The sequence below is a fragment of the Aquila chrysaetos genome, chromosome 5, assembly GCF_900496995.4.
Source record: "Aquila chrysaetos chrysaetos chromosome 5, bAquChr1.4, whole genome shotgun sequence".
NCBI classification, from domain to species: Eukaryota; Metazoa; Chordata; class Aves; order Accipitriformes; family Accipitridae; genus Aquila; species Aquila chrysaetos.
The window spans coordinates 53,256,513-53,272,920 of NC_044008.1; the positions used below are offsets into that span (position 1 = coordinate 53,256,513).

At 47.9% G+C, this 16,408-nt stretch overlaps 1 protein-coding gene across 3 annotated transcripts in view; it reads left to right on the forward strand.

Moving 5' to 3' along the window:
* The window catches only part of NTRK3 (neurotrophic receptor tyrosine kinase 3), a 233,712-nt gene that overhangs the window by 74,853 nt on the left and 142,451 nt on the right, over positions 1-16,408 (forward strand). For all 3 annotated transcript variants that reach the window (XM_030014712.2, XM_030014713.1, XM_030014714.2), the window contains exon 11: positions 131-233. In XM_030014712.2, the coding sequence (XP_029870572.1) occupies positions 131-233 (103 nt within the window). The remainder of the gene's footprint in view (positions 1-130; positions 234-16,408) is intronic.

A 16,408-nucleotide genomic window follows, 5' to 3' on the forward strand; every position in this document is an offset into this window, starting at 1 on the left:
CAGCTGATATCCACAGGGCTGCAGCAGATGGTATGAGCCTGCAGAAAGGTTAACTGGGCAAGGAGGTGCTGTATTTCCAATCTAGACTCCTAAATTCCTCTGTCTTGACTCTAAGGCTTTTTCCTTTCAGGTTTCCATAGCGGTTGGGCTGGCAGCTTTTGCTTGTGTCCTCTTGGTCGTCCTCTTTATTATGATCAACAAGTATGGCCGGCGGTCCAAGTTTGGGATGAAAGGTACGTGCAATCACTTTCCTCTAGCAGGAGGTACCTTCCAGGATTGCCCGGCTCTTATAGCACACGTGGAAAGGTGTTGTGATTTTATTCCTACGTTGTCAGTATTGGTGCAAAGCCTTCTAAAGAGAATGTTGTCCAGCCCTCTTCTGTTTGTTGGGAGAGTAATGGAGATATACAGGCTCGTGGTTCTCACCTGTATGTGCTTCTGCTGGGCAGAAGTATGCATATGTTTTCCTCATCAGTACATAACTGCATGTACAGGTTGCCCAGAAGAGCTTTGAGCCTGCTCCTTCCAGCCGTGCGTTGAGGGAGTTGTACTCAGGGGAGCATGTTCTTGGATGAAATCTTTTTTGCAGACTTGATGCATGGGTTTCCCTTTGCATCGCACTGGGTGCAGAGTGCAGGATGTGAACGGGGAACAGAAGGATGTGAAATTGGTTTGGGTTCTGTTGGAAAGGCAGATGCACTCATTCTGTGCCTGTCTGTGAATGGGGACTGAGATGCTGCTATAAGTCTGTAAGGTCCACGCTGGGAAATCAATTGATGACCTGTCTTTCAGCAGTGTGGAAGATCTTTCTGCTGCCTCTCTGTTGGAAGGTTTGCTCCTCTGTGTCATGAATAACCACTTTAGGAGCTATTTCAAGTGTCTTTGGTAGTGACTGGAAAGCAAGAAGGCGTCTGATGTTTGCCAGGCAGAACTGGTCTCTCTGTCCTACCAACAGAAGCACTGTGATGCGGTAGAGCTAATGCCAGAAGAAAGTAGATGACTCTGTGCCATCTGCTTTTTGTGACTCTGCTAGTATCTCCAGTTGGGCAGTGTTGGTGGTGCCCAGTGAAGGTTGGAGGAAGAGCCTTCACGTGACAAAGTAGTTCCCAGCCTAACTGGTGGTTCATGCATACCCTGTTTGAAGCCAGGCTTTGACAAACGTGAGCTTCTTCTGAGGCTCCTGAGTCACAGCCTATTTCCTGGCCTTGCTGCGGTCTGTGTTACAGGGTAGGTTGATAGGTTTGGGAAAGTTTCTTGTGCTTGCCTAGGGCTTGCTTTGTTTTACGGAGACGTTTCCTGAGTGGGTCCAGATGGGATTCTGGCTGGAGTTTCCCCTGTGCATCCTATGGAGACAGAAGACAGGACATTTAATTAAATAGCGAATCTTCTACACCAACTTAGCAATATTTAGTCCATATGTCCAATGATAAGAACCATCTGGTAGGGTGTACTGACTGGTGGGTGGAGCAGAGGAATGGAAGACATGGTTCCTGGGATCAATTCCCAGCTCTTCTACTGACTCAGTGTCCGTAGGCAATTAGCTGTCTTAACCTCTGTCTCTGCTTTAATTTCCCCATCTGTAAAATTGGGATGATGTTATGTGCCTTCTGGAGGGATTTGTCAGAACCCTTTAGAAGTGCTTGGGCATCTGCCACTGATGGGGCTTAGAGATACAAATATAAAAAGGAAAAGTAACTTCTGACCCTAGCAGAAGAATCAAAGAGGAGCGAACCTTATGCGAGTAACCTGTCTTGGTGAACACATGTATGTATGTGTTCAGAGGTGTTTGGATAAGTGTTTTAGTGGATATTTTGCATTCCCAGAATCCAGAGGGGTGCTGTGATGGGTCTGTGTGTGCAGTTTTTGGGACGCAAAAATGTTTAGCTAGAAGAGCCTGCTTTCCTCCTCATCGTGCTGTATTTCTTCTAGTTCTGATATGAAACCGCAACCCTGCAAAGTTTCTAAAAGTTTTATTAATGACATTGCTTGGAGAGATGGAGTTGACAGAAATTAAATACATCTTTAAAACCAGGGTGATAGCTCTTTAATGAGTCACAGGTGTCACAGGCACCACCACAGGCAGCCTACTCATACTGCCTAAACTTTACTCCCTGTTGGAAGCTGCAGGTCCTCCTGCACTGTGGACAGTCTCCCTAGCACATGGCCTTACCTGCTCTGAGTCTCCTGCTTTTCCCCAGCATCTCTTCTGCCAACACTTTTTTCTTTAGCCATAGTGCCCTTGTCAACTGCCATGCCACCAGGCTTTGCCTCTTTAGTCTGTATCTCCCTTCTTTGCATCAGGCTTGTTACCAAACCTCACCACTTTTTCATCCACAACACAAATGCAACTCTCTCATTCACTTGCAGTGGCTGAGATGTCTGGTGCTACCCTGGTGATGGTCTAACCTGGTGGCTGTAGCTGACTTATTTCTCACCCCCCCAAGAAATGTCACAGTCCCCTCCATGCCCTCCAAAATGCAGTTTCTAAGCTCTCCTTCCTTGCTGCTCTGCAGGTCCATGAGTCCAGAGCCTTGCTTTCTTCTTTAGGGTTTCAGCCGAGCTGTTGCAGATCGTTCCAATCTGTCAGTGATACCTTGAAGCTTGCGTTTGTGCTGTGTGTCTCTTTCCCTGGTCTGTCCTCTTTCACTATGGGCTGCTGTTCCTTTCCTGCTTCCTGTTCATGGAGTGATGCCCTTGTCCAAATCATCAAATCGCTTTACTGAGTGGTCCTGAGCTGCTTTTCCAGGGGTTCATGTACAGGTTCTACCTTATTCTGACACCCTGTATGGGACAGTGCAGCTGGCAACCACCTCCAAATCTCCTTTAGCTGGCACTTTCCTCTGGGTCCCTCATTATCAGCTAATTCTTGGGCTGGAGCCATCCTGTATGGCACCCAGCATGTTATCATTTACTAAGAAAAAAAATCCAAACCTTGAGTCTTTTTTGGAAAGTGCATCATTCCCTGAATCAGGAGCTGTTCGTCGCCAGCTGATATGTTGCCACTTGTTGTTGAAATCCCAGCTTGGCAGGCCTGCAGGAGCAGGTTTTTCCTGTTGTTTTTGTCACGGACGCAGAACATTGTGTGCTCGTGTTGGACACGTTACCCAAAGCACCTCGTGAGTCTCTCTGAGCACATCGTTTTCCTTCTGCGTCTCCTAGTGTTAAGCCAGATGGTTTATCTCCTAGAGAGAAAGAGGTGAAGTTGGACTGACAAGGCTGGATGTCACGTTGGGCTGGAAAGTCCCCCTGGGCCAGCCTGCTGGGTTGCCCACCAGTCTTAAAAGTGGACTAATGGGCTGCCAAGAGTCCAACATCCCAGCTGCATTTGCTGAAAAGAAAGTCACTGTGTCTCGGGGCACATGTGCTGGAGGAGGACTACGAGAGGATGGTGTGTCCACATTTGTCCTCTTCTGGCTGGTGGCACACCCTCAGAGCGTTGCACAAGAGTCCTGGCAGAGCTGCCACTCTGGTTACGACCCGGCTACTGATACAGCCAACAGTTAAGCGGTGGAAAAGCCTGCTCTGCCAAGCATGCCATCAATGGGCTGGAGCGGTGGCATCAACAAAAGCTCCTTGTGAAGGGGGCTCTGACGCGCTGTGCTCCCGGCTCCTTGGCGTCCCTCGGCTGAGCTCGCAGAGGCTGGCTCTGTGCCATCCCCCTTGCCTTCCCCTGCTCCCTCTGGAGAGGGCATTCATTAACACGGGATGGCAGAGGTCATATCCCCTTTCTGGCTGCCTGTCAACTTTGGCTCCTGTAGCTGGGGGGGGGGGAGACGGGGTGGCCTGAAGCAGCTGGAGGAGGGCTGGGGGATCACCAGAGCTGGGGTGACGGAGGTGGCAGGGAAAAGGCAAAGTGCCTTTTTGTGAAACGTGGTGTTACATGGGCAACATGGAGGCAGCGGAGGGGAAACCATCGGGAAAAGTGAAAGTAACAACTGAGACACACCGAAGTTGCAGACGTGGGCTGCAACCACTTGCTGAAGGGCGATGCATCCAGAGGGGGAGCTGAGATGCTTTATAAAGCCTTGTGTTAGTGTGGGAAGAAGAATAGGATCTTACAGGGCAAGAAATTGTGAGCCGGGGCCCTTTGGTTTACTGCTGTGTCCCCGGGGAGTGGGTTTTACAGGTGGGGTAGAGTTCATGGGAGTAAGGAGCCCGGCATCCCACGCTCAGTTGTCACTTGCTCTGGCTCTGGCCTCGGCATCCCGCATTCCCTGACCACGCGCTGGAGGTGGAGGGTTTTACACCTCACCTTCTGGGGTCAGGCTTGTCACCGCAAATCTTGTAAACCCATGTCTTCCGATCAAAGTTTAATCCCAGCAGATGACAGGAAATGAAATTTCATAATATAATAAAAAAGCCACACACAAGTCCTGGGACTAACAAAAATGAAATTTCATAAGCCAGTAATAATGGCACAGAAAAGTCCTGGGACTAACAAAATGTTTGGATGGCACAGTGATGGAGGCCGTGGAAGTGCTTAGGTTGATGGACTGAAATATATGTTCCTTTTGCTTGTTTTCTGTTACATTTGCAAGTGCTTACGGATAAAGAGCCTGTGCTCATGTATATTTGTGTGATGTATTCCTGGTGCTGTACAACTTAAAACAAAAACAAAACAAAAAAACCTAAACCACCAAAAAACCCCAGACTGAGTTTGCTGAGATATGGGGAGAAAGATGCTAGAGAAAATCCAGAGACAAGAGCACTTGTCGTTTTGCTGAGATGAACTATTTTCCAGGCTCTGAGATTAAAAACTACTTGCATTCTCCAAATGAGGTTTTCTTCCTCGGGTGGAGACAGTGCCAGCTAATGGTTCAGACTCTGTTACAGTTGGCAAAGAGTCGATTGCTTTTTAATCTGATTTCCTAAAGAAATAAGGCGTGTGATCGTGCTGCTTCTCTGCGCACATGCAAGCGTGTGCATACAGCTCTGCCTGCCTGTTTTTTCCTCTTTCTCTGCTGCAGCTTTTGGATCTGCTGGGCTGGTTCAACTCAGACGAGAGGGGGGAAGGACTTAGAGATGCCTTTATAGGCATCATGGAAATAGGGGGGCTAAATAGAGGATGACAACTTGGGTGATGCCCCACTGATCGAAATGCCTTGAGCCTTTCTGGGCATCGGAGAATCCATATGGAAGCTCAGCCTTGGACAGAAAAATGAAACACAGCACGGACCAGGCTTTCATGGGGTCTGCTGTGGTGGTGTGTACATCTGTACACATGTATGTACATATTTTCTTTCTGAATAGGCAGAAACAGCAAGGAGGTGGGGGAGATATGAAAGAACAGTAAATAAATACTGCCCACGCTTTTTGTAATGTTTGGGGAATTGCATCGCTATCAGTTCTTTTGGTATTTGTTCTAATAGCCCTGATCAAAGTGCTGGCACTGCTGATGTGGATGTGGATGTCAGAAGTACTTGCAGAGCTGTTCCATTGTAATTTAGCATTAGTTAATAGGTACTTAAAGTAAAGTGGTTGCCTATTTGATTATGATTGGGGGTTATTAACATTTTTTTCCATAAACAGATGGTAACTGTCCGCTGAGTCGATTGCAGAACAATTCCAGGGTTCTGATTCAAGAGGACCAGCTCCTGCAAAGATATCTTGGGTGCCTGGCTTTTTGATTTTGTTGACTTGTGGTTTTTTGTTTCTCTTTTTTTTTTTGGTTGGTTTTTTTTTTTTTTTTTTTTTCCTCCTTCATCATGCAATTATTGCTGCAGTTTTAAAGGGGGGAAAAAAAAAAGAATATACAAGAGGCATGACCTGCCTTTCAGATGAGGCTTAATTCTGACCCATGTTGCCTTGGCCAAGTCTGGCTATAATCATGCACTGGTTGTTTTTCCCTGATTATTTGTTTTGCAGCTGTATAGGCATGAACAAACACTCTGCATCTTGGAGAGCCTGCACCTTAAGGGTTAGCTGCTCAGGAGAAATCTGTGATCAGGGCCTTTTCATTTCATCCTCCTGGGAGCCTGCCATGTAGCGAGAGCAGGAAGAAAGAGAGAGCAAACTAGTATCAGCCAGCCTGGCATGGCTACGGGAGAGAAACAGCCATACGTTAAAAGCCACAGCTAACCATGGGGGCTCAGGGATGTATGGTGAGCCATGCTAACGAACTGGAAATGGGAACCAATTGCTGTTGCTTTCTCTGAGCCTGGGTGTGTGATGTGCAGAGCCCAGCGGTGCCAAGGCACTGAGCCCCCTGAAAGGCACGGGCAGAGCGACTGCGTGGGGCTGCTGGAGGTTGGGGCTTTTCCTTGTTGGTATCCTTCTGTTTGTTTGAAAAGCCCCATGATATACTTCTTGCGCTCGATATTACTTGGTTTTATTTGCCTCAGAAGTGGATAGAAAGGGCATGTGGTTTCACTGGGGCTTCTTTCTATAAATGCCTGTTTATACTCTGCTGAAATGCAAGCTGCGCTATTTATTTATTTATTTAGTGCCTTCAAGGTGATAAAGCATAAAGCTCTTCAAACTGTGAAGCGCCTCACCGTCTGCTAAGCCATGCAGTCCATAACCAGTATGGTGGCAGAAGGGAAAGATGCAATGCAGCCCTGGGCTCCTTGGCAAACCTTCGAGAGATCCCACCTCTCCTCTGAGGTGTGGTGATAAGGCACCTGCTTCTGCCTTCCCTCTCTGCAAAGGCAGATCTGCTCTCAGGCCGGCAGTTAATGCTCACACCCCTTGTCCTTCAGTCCCAGGTGGTGGTAGTCCAGTGAAGGCTTTGGAAGATGGGGCGGTGCTGTTGCTTGTTGCTGCCTGAAGGAGCAAGGAGCCACCCTTGGCTGGAGAGATGCATCCAGGGGGGCTGGAGAGATGCAGCAAATGACCCTGCAGGAGAAATGGTTAGCAGAAGATCAGGATTTATTTGGATCTAGAAATAAACATTTTCCCACTTCCAGAAGTATTAATAGGTTATTTATAAAGGAAATGTGAAGTGCGCTGACCAGCCATTATCTATTTCAGTTGCTTTTACAAAACCAAGGCGTCTATTTTAGGCACCTACTAAAAGCAGTTAAAAAAAAAAAGAAGTCAGATCAGTAGTTTTCAGGTGACCGGAGAAGCCCCGAGCCTCCTTCATGCCATGTTTCCTGCAGGCTCTTCCTCCCTGTGCGTGACCTCCCTTGCTCGCAGGTGCATGCATTTGCTCTGGTCACCAGCTGGGTGCTGGACCCTGGGTGCACCACTCACCCCAAAGAAGCCCCATGGCACAGTTGGCGTTTGCTCGGGGCGCTTCTGTGTTAGCAAGTGTCTCGCTGCTGACTTCCATAAGTGGTTCTCACGTTGCAGTGTCAAAAGCTGCGTGAGTGACCCTCATCTTACCTGTGATTTGGCATGATGTGAACTCCCAGCTGAGGCAGTGGAAAGATGCTGAAATTTATTTTTTTTTTTTAAATATTGTTTTTGAAGCTGTCCTGGTTCCAGGCTCAGAGCATCGGCTTTTCCACCAGCAAAGTGTTAACAAGTGGCAGTGCTGGGGACCCTGCTGCTTGCGGCACTGTGCTTGCTTCTGCCTTTGCATATGTGGTGGGCACAATGCTGAGGAAGGAGAGGGTGAGAATGAGCCATGGCTGCTTCCCTCACACTGCAGGGCTGGGAAGATGTCCTTCATCCACTCACAATTCAGGAGCAACTGAGTTGGCCTAGTTCCTCATCCAACTGCTTGCATGCATCTTTTCCACAGCTGTGAAACTGCCCAGGCTCCGGGACTTGAGCAGCCTCCCACAAGGACCATGCAGAAGGTGCTAATCCTCAGGGGGCTCCTCTCCACGGCAGTGATGCTCCTGCCTGCCCGCTCTATGGCTCCAACCTGTGTTTGCTGCTTGGTCTGATGGTGTCTGTCCGTCTGTCTTCACTTGGCTTTGCTTTAGTGAAAGATACTGGAATGATAGCACAGAGCCAGAATAATTCTGTTTATCTCCAGAACAGGTACCACCTACAGCAGCAGGATAGGCTATTTTTTAAACAGGTATAACTAGTCTGATGAAGAGACAACATCTCCACAAGCCTTGCATCCTGTGCACTCTTTTGTGACTCTCTGAAGGCAGCCAACAACCAGACGACTAAGTGTCAACTTTGATGTGGCTTTAATAAGGTACAGGGTGGTGTGAGAAGAAGCAAAGGGCTTTAATTTTTTAATTGTAGTTTGTCTGTACAGCAGTTGTCCAATTATTCTTTGAAAAAGATTTTGCTACTGTTAATGCTGATAAATGGTCCTCTGGGAGGATGCCCCTGGTGAGTTTATCACCTCTTCCTTCTTGTGACTTGCTGTATAGGATTGTTGTTCATTTATGCAGTGTTTAGCCAGGGATGCTGAGATCTGGCACTCTGTCCTTAAACCCTGGAGCAAGAGAGCTTTGCTCTTGGTCAAGGGACAGGTGACTGTGATGTAAATGACAGGACTGGCAAGGGAACCATTTGGGAGCTGTGAAGGCAAATGGAGAGAAGGAGGAGAATGGTGCTGCTGCTTGGTTTTTAACCTGGGCTGAATGTGCTTGAAAGAGTGCCTAGAAATTTGGAGGCAGTGGAATAACCTCCCAAGGGAATGGATAGGAGCTATCACTTGGGCTTTTCAAGCTTTGACTGACGAAAGCACTGAGGAAGCAAATTGTAGAGAGCACTGGAGCATCTGGTGATCTAATGCGCTTGTTCTATCTTCAACTTCTATTTCTTGTGGTGCAGTAACAAGCCTGCCTGTGTCCTGGACAGCCCTAAGAAACTCCGTCATCAGCACCAGTGTTTAGTGTCTGTTGATGAAGGCGGGAGCGGTGCAGAACCCTGTGATGCTCAGGCATCTCATTTCGATCTACAACTATGCTATTAAAAATCAATGGACCAGAAGATAATGCCTGTACACAAAGGCAGCTGGGTAGTATTTTGTGCACAGGAGGAATAAATCACATTTGGATTCTCATATTTTGTGTCTGAGGGGCAGGGTTATAATCCAGTTTCTATTTGGGAGAATGGTCTTCAGTTGGTGCCATGGCCCTGGATAATGGAGGAGGATAGAGGATGGGATGCTTTCTTACCCTGAACCTGGCTTGTGGACTGCTGCCATCAGGGTGCATTGAGGAGCACCATGCTGGGAATGATACCCAGTGCACCCACAAAAACTCACCCCAGTCCAGTCATCAACCTTCAATGTGTTCTGTTCCATACTGTTATGGGTTTGTGTGGTGTGGTTTTTTTGGTAGCGAGGGAGGGGCCGCAGAGGCGGCTCCTGTGAGAAGCTGCTCGAAGCTCCCCCGGCTCCAAGCCGGACTCGCGTCTGGCCCAGGCCGACCCCATCAGCGACAGTGGTAGCGCCTCTGGGAGAACAGATTTAAGAAGGGGAACCTGCAGTGAATAGTGGGATTGGAATGTGAGAGGAACCCCTCTGCAGATACCAAGGTCAGTGAGGAAGGAGGGGAGGAGGGGTGCCTGAGGTTGGTGCCCCCACAGCCCGTGGGGAGATGGCAGGCTGTCCCCCGCAGCCCATGGAGGGGAGTGGGGGAGTGGAGGCCCCCGAAGATGGCCGCAACACCATGGCAAAGCCCACGCTGGAGCGGTGTGTGACTGAAGATCAGCCCGCGTAAAGGACCCGCGCCAGGGAAGTTGGGGAAGAACTGAAGCCCGCGGAAAGGACCCATACCAGGGAAGTTTGTGAGAACTGCAGCCCGCGGAAAGGACTCATGTTGGAGAAGTTCGTGAAGGACTGTCTCCCGTGGGAGGGACCCCACACTGGAGCAGGGGACGAGTGAGGAGTCCTCCCCCTGAGGAGGAAGGAGCGACAGAGACGAGGTGTGATTAACTGACCCCAACCCCCGTCCCCTGTTCATGGGGGGGAGGAGGTGGAGAGAACCGGGAGTGGAGTTGAGCTGGGAAGGAGGGAGGGGTGGGGGGAAGGTGTTCTAAGGTTTGGTTTTACTTCTGAATATCCTTGGTTTGTTTTGATTTGTAGTAAATTAAATTGATTTTGTTTCTTCCCCAAGTTGAGCCTGTCTTTTGCCCGTGACCATAAGCGCTGAGTGATCCCTCCCTGTCCTTATCTCGACCCACGAGCCTGCCTTTATATTTTCTCCTCATCCCACCGTGGCCGGGGCAGGGGGAGCGAGCGAGCGGCTGCATGGTGCTTTGTTATCGGCTGGGCTGAAACCATGACACACACTCAGGCCATATTGCAGGATCTCCTGTCTGCTCTCAGGCTTGCAGCATGAGAAGACAGTGGAGCTGGTGCTCATGGCCATCTTCTGTGTCTTGTGGCCTCTTTGCTCCCTGTATCTGCTGGAACGTGCTAGATGCAGAAAAGTTTTTCTTCATTGTTTTACTTCACCTCAGCCCAGCATCTGCAGGAATTACCAGCTGCTTCTGGAAGGGACCATTTCACATCAGGACCGTTATGCTGCAGCCCAGCATCCTATGCACTCTGGTATTGGGGTGGTTTTGTGGCTCTGCTGGCTGCCCTCTGATCTTGCCAAAAGACCTCACGTTGAGACCAGTGAGGGGTTTTCCCTGCAGAAAAGGAAAAAGCCATTTTGGATCAGAGCCCCATTGAGAAGCATGGTCTCTGGAAAGGTGATTTTGCCACATCTGCCTTAGATGCCACTCAAGTCAAAGCAATGCAGAAGCTTCAAAAACTGCAGAGGGTGAAAAACCATACAATTATGGCGAAGAAAAGGGATGGGTCTGCTTGGATTTTGGATTAAAAACCCTTTGGCTTGTTTCTTATTCCACCTGAACCAGCTATAAGAGGAGCTGGTGCCAGTGAACCTGCATATCCATCTTCTCTCTGACCCAGGGTGTGCTTCATCCTCCCCAGCAAATGGCAAGTTCTTCCCAGCCTAATACAGTCAAGAGTCAGACAAAAGGTTGTGAATTAGTGTGAGAGGAAAAACATTGTTTTCCTTCACCCTAGTTTTCCTTCAGAGCCAGATTCACACGGCACAGGCTGAGATGCTGGTGTTGTGGTAGCTCCGGGGCGGGCAGCGTGCCGGCAAGGCTCCCCGGCGCCGGCAGCATCAGTGTCCTGATGCAACGCCGGCCGTTCACGCAGAAGCCTGCGGTGCTGAGACAGCTGCTGGGATTGGGGCAGGGGAGAACTGGCCCTTTTGTTGCTGACAAGACGATTTCATCTTGATGCTCTAAAAGCTCTTGTGACATCTGCAATTTTCCAGATGGATAACGAAAACCTGTGAGCAGGGGCGTCTTGGCGGCTTTCGAAGTGCTTGCCTGCAGAGCTGCGTCCATTGGTTTCATATCTGCTGACAGGGCTTAATAATCATTACGCTAAGTGGAGCCGGCACTCGGGGAGGCAGGTAAAGCCGCTGCTGCCCTTGGGCTGAGACACGTTTCTCATCGTGCAGTGCAGAGATATGGATCGGAGCTGTGGATCTCCATCCTGATGGGCTGATTTCTGCCTCTTGTCCTCCCAGGCTGCAGGGCTCTGCGGGAGCTGCTGGCCGGGTCTGCTCACCTCTTGCTCAGGAGCCCCTCGGCACCCTCTCATGGCATCCAGAGATGCTCCTGGGTCCGGCCCAAGGGCTGTGGTGCTTCCACTGGGCTCCGGCTTCAGTCCTGCTTTGGGAAGAGGAAAACAGAGCTGGAGTTTTGCACAATCGGCAGGTGCATGGTCCGTGTGAATAAGCAAAGTATGTCTTCATCCCAAGTGCTCGTAGCAATGATGTGCTCTTTTTCTGATTGATGTTGGGGGTAATAATTAGCATGGTCTTACCTATTAAGCTATGATATATTTTTTTCTGAAGAAGAGGTGTCTGATATTATAAAAAGGAAAGAAACCCCCCATCATTTTGAGGTAACAATGGTCTAGGATCAATATTTATGCTTATCGATTTCTTAATTGATTTCTCTGACTTTTTTTCATTTGTATTTTGGGTAAATTCCCATGCTCATCCCTGTCCACACCACAGCTGGATGCTGCAGCAGGGCTGAGTAGCCAGCGAGGGGTTCTGGAGCAGTGGGGCAGGGCAGGCACCCCTTCCACTGGTGGGGTGTAACGCTGGCAAACCAGCTGCTGAGAGCTGCAAGGAGGACGTGTGATGTGCAGGGTCCCCATGCTGCTCTGTGCTGGTCACTGAAGGTGCTGTGGGGCCGGACCCAGGGGCAGGGCAGTTTGCTGCAGGAGAACTACTCAGTCTCTGTTTATTGAAGTTAATTCATTACATGCTTTTACACCCTGTCCCGCTGGCTTCAGCATTGCTGGTCATCCCCAGGGTCGTTGCAGTTGGGTCTTCCCACAGCGCTAAGCAAGGGTGCAGATGCAAGCCCTCCTTCATTCCAGCTCAGTCCTTCCAGCATCCTCATCGGGTTTTTTTGTTGTTGTCCTTTGCCGAGTTTCCTCGGCATGCGGGAGGCTCCTGGCCCCATGGCCGGCAGGGTTGGGGGTTACCCCAAGTTTGTTCCCCTGGCTCTGGATGGGGACGTCTCCTCCCTGAGGAGGTCCCGCTGTCCTGCTCCCTCGCAGGCTCGTAACCCATTTGCAGCCTGCTGTCACCACCAGCCCATTTAGATGTTAACTGTTTTCCAGGTTTCTGCTTCCTGGTAAATTGGCAATTTATCTCCAAAACTTGTTTTTCTTTAATGTTTTTGAAGTTTGCATCCTGGTTTTCTTACTTCTGCCCGTGTTTGCTGGCTAAGGGATGCGCTGCCCATGTGACTTTTTGTGCCTTCAGTGCTGCCCGACTTATGGGAAGGTAGCAGAGCTGGTGAGAAGGAACCAGCTCTGCTCAGTCATTGAGCCACCATATCAGTGGTGGCTTTCAGAGATTATTACAGTCCCACCTGGCCCCCTAAACAGACACATATCGACAGCTTAGCTAATTCAGTGGGTTTCTTTCATTTCCAAATAATTAATAACGATGTTAGATAAACCCAGCCTTAACCCCCGTCCCCGTGGCAAGCCTCTCTGGCTTAAAGCTTTGCCGTATTTGTGCCTCCCAGACTGGCACTAGCAGGGAAGAGCCAAGTAAATCAAATTTACTGTTGTTATTAATACTGTTCTATGACAGTGCTCATATCCAAGCCAGTTTGAATTAATTTTTCAAGGAAGTTTTTTCTGAGACACTATCAAATATTTTACTAAGCCTGAATATATTACAGTCTTCATTGACTAATTTTGTAATTCAATCAGGGGAAAATAAGGCATTGAAGGTAGTTCAGCGTGATTTGTTTTTATAGACCAACTGCTTCATCCTCTCAATTCTGCTATCATTTAGGCTCTTAAATAATTTTTTTCTTAATATTTCCTTTGATTTTTTACTATAAATTTAAAGTTAGGCTTATTAATTTCTTCTGCACATCAGCCAGGAGAACAAATACAAGTTGTGTGCATATATGTGTATATAAAGGAAATGTCTTTACAGATTTACAATGCGTCTGCCTTCTTGACAAGTTTCTCAGCCCGGAATTAAATTGGAAGCAGCATCTGGTAATGCGCCTTCATGCCTTTTGGGCTGCTGAGTGCTTTTGCTAAGTATCCTGCTATAGACTGTTGCAGGTCTGTCCTGCATGAGACTAAGAGAGGAAATATTGCTGAATTTTCCAGTAAGACTTTGCTTAGCTGTTTTGACCATTACTTAATTTTCTTTCTCTCTGGTTGTTTTTCTGTTTTTTTTTTTAATTTAATTTTATTTTTTTATTTAAAGAGTATTAATTCTTCTGTCTCCTGTTTGCTCTCAATCTCCCTGGATCTAAAGTGTTGCGATAGAAATTGAAATTAGGTGTAGCCTGATTTCACTTCTGGGTGTCTGCAGAAATCCTCTTCCACTCTGCTGCTGTAGGGCAGCTGGATTTTAGATTTTTCTCCCCTTTTTTATGTTGTTATTTAGTTCTTAATAACAAAACATATGGTCTTTACTATGTTTCTCTTCTATCTAAGTTTATTATGCTACTGGTGTATTTAGGAGTGATTTGGGCTTATTCTCTCTGCTTAAAGATTTCAAGTAATGCTTCTTGGCTGCTACTGTCTATTAACATGATATTGGAGTTAATGGGATGTCAGCATGTGCCAAAACCCCTGATCAGCAAAGCACGTGTATTCCACCCTGGCATATTAAAACTGAAGTTGTAAGGGTAAAGCAGGGTACCTTACTACCTTTTGATATGTATAGGTAAAGGCATTGATTTAAGTTCTGCTGAACTCACTGTGATCAGGTCATATAAAAAAAAAAGTCACTTCCTCTTAAGTGCATCCCAACAGAAGCTAAAATCTGTATTGGGTTTAGCGATGCTTCAGCAAAGGGCATCTCACTTGGGTTTGCTCCTGCCAGAGCTTTGCCGGGGTTTTAGCCGGTGGTTTTGGGACCAGTCATGTGGGCAGGCTTTTTGTTAATCTGCCAAAAAGGAATGAGGTTCTGCTTTTTTGTTAAATGAAGAGAGGTGCTATTAAATTTTGTTGATTGAGTCTTTTACTAACATGTACTACTGGGCCTTCAGATGCCTGCCAGATGCCGCTCTCTTTTTTTCTTTTATTATTTGGATGAGACAAAACCTGGCATTTATTTACCTGCTACTAGACAGTTTGCAGAAAGCTGTGCAAGTTCTCTTTTTGCAAAAGGTTCCTTAGTTCAAATTCCTGGTTGTTCTGCTGACCCATGGTGCAGCAACCTGCTTTGGTACCGGCCTTTCAAAACCCTCCTGGATGCAGGCGGGGAAGCAGTGTGCTGCCTGAAACTGCCTTGAGGATAAATCCTGATTTCCAACCGGTGGCAAAAATCTGTCTGTTTTCCCTGGATCAGGCTTTACCCTTAGATTTTTTTACCCATATGTGGTTCTCAAAGCCATCAGGTTTTTGTGTGAATTCATGACAACTTATAGGTCCTCTAACATTCTCCATTCTTAACGGAGAACCTTTTGTCATGAACCCAGAGGCTGAGAGCTTTATCCAGGAGCCATTTCCAAGTACTTTGCTTTCAGATGTCAGTACTAAGCGGGCATGTACATATAAAGCCCTGCGTGCTTTGGGACTTCTGAGCTCTCTTCTATGGCATGTGTGTCTTCTGAAAACTTTATGGCCCTTGTGCCACCACTATTTACAGCACATTTTGGACAGCATAACGCTTTATGACATGCAAAGGTGTTGTGAAGTTAGTGGTTGGAAGATGAGAAGAAAAGAGGATGTGGAAGAATGAGGGAGAGGCGATGCAGCAGCCCAGGTGCTTATTTGACAGCCTAATGCTTCATGTCAGCCTTACCAAAGCAGGCAGGGAAGGAGGAAACTCCTCTCTCCGAGTGCTTTGTGCGTGTGGAGCACAAGCATGTGTGTGCACGTGCATACGCACAGGCATCGCAGGGGAATAAAGGTAGGGAGAAGCTTTATGAAGTTGTTAGTAGTTGGCGGTAAGTGCCTATTTATCTGCACTGAGCTGTGGAGCCTGGGAACAGCTGGAGGGAGATTTGCTGTCGGGCAGGCTCTTTAAGGATAAATAATCTTGGCTGGAATTTGCGCTAATGATTTCCTAAGTGTGCTGGCATGTCTTGAGCGGTGGAGAAGGAGGGAAGGCGGTGCTTGCATCTTTTTTTGGGGTGTGAATGGGGAAGGCAGGAGGAGGCTGGAGGGAGCAGCAAGTGTTTCCCATTTTAGTTAGTGGTGTGGGAGATGGAAAGTTGGTAGTTGAATCTTGATTTCTTTTGTTGGTCTAGTAAGCACAATAGCTATGGGAGATGCGTGACCCATGGATGTAGCTCCACTGAACATGTTGCAGTCCTTGAGACTTTCTACTGTAGGATGTTGTCTTGATAAAGAGGTTTGGTTGATACAGAATCCAGCACAGCTCTGTCAGTTTAAATTATTGAGAAGGTATGTACAACTGTCTTAATCAGGTAGCAACAAAACCAAAGCAAAATACACAAACCCATCTCTCTGGAGCCAAAGGCAGTCCTATGCTGGTGCAGAGCAGGGGGAACCACGTGGCAGCCTGCAGTTATTAACCTCATGTCTCCATCACGCTCAGATCACGTTCAACAAAATTATCTCAGCACCTTCCTGAATTTTACTACAGGACTGAGGATCTGAATTTTAACTCGTGAGTCCAGAGCCTGGAAATAAGTGTGCACACTCCTGCATGTGTTTTGAGCGAGCAGGAGCACTGCAGGCAGTGCTGCCTGCATTTATGCCTTGTGCTGCAGCTGTTGAGGCGCAGGGGGTCAAACACATCGTGGTACCAAAGAAAGCCTTCAGGATATCAAGATGTAATCTCCTAGAAGTTGCAGGCTGAGGGAAATGTTTCTAGTAAATATTGGCTCCTAGAGGATAAAGAAATGAGCAGTCCTCATCTGTTTGAGGTAGTTTATCCCTGTTTCTGGGGTATATCACAAACGCACAGATTAGGCTTTCACTGTGGTTGTGCCTTGTGCTGCAGACATGGGAAATGTGGGCTGGGAGGTGGGGAGATGTGTGTGCACTTCTGGA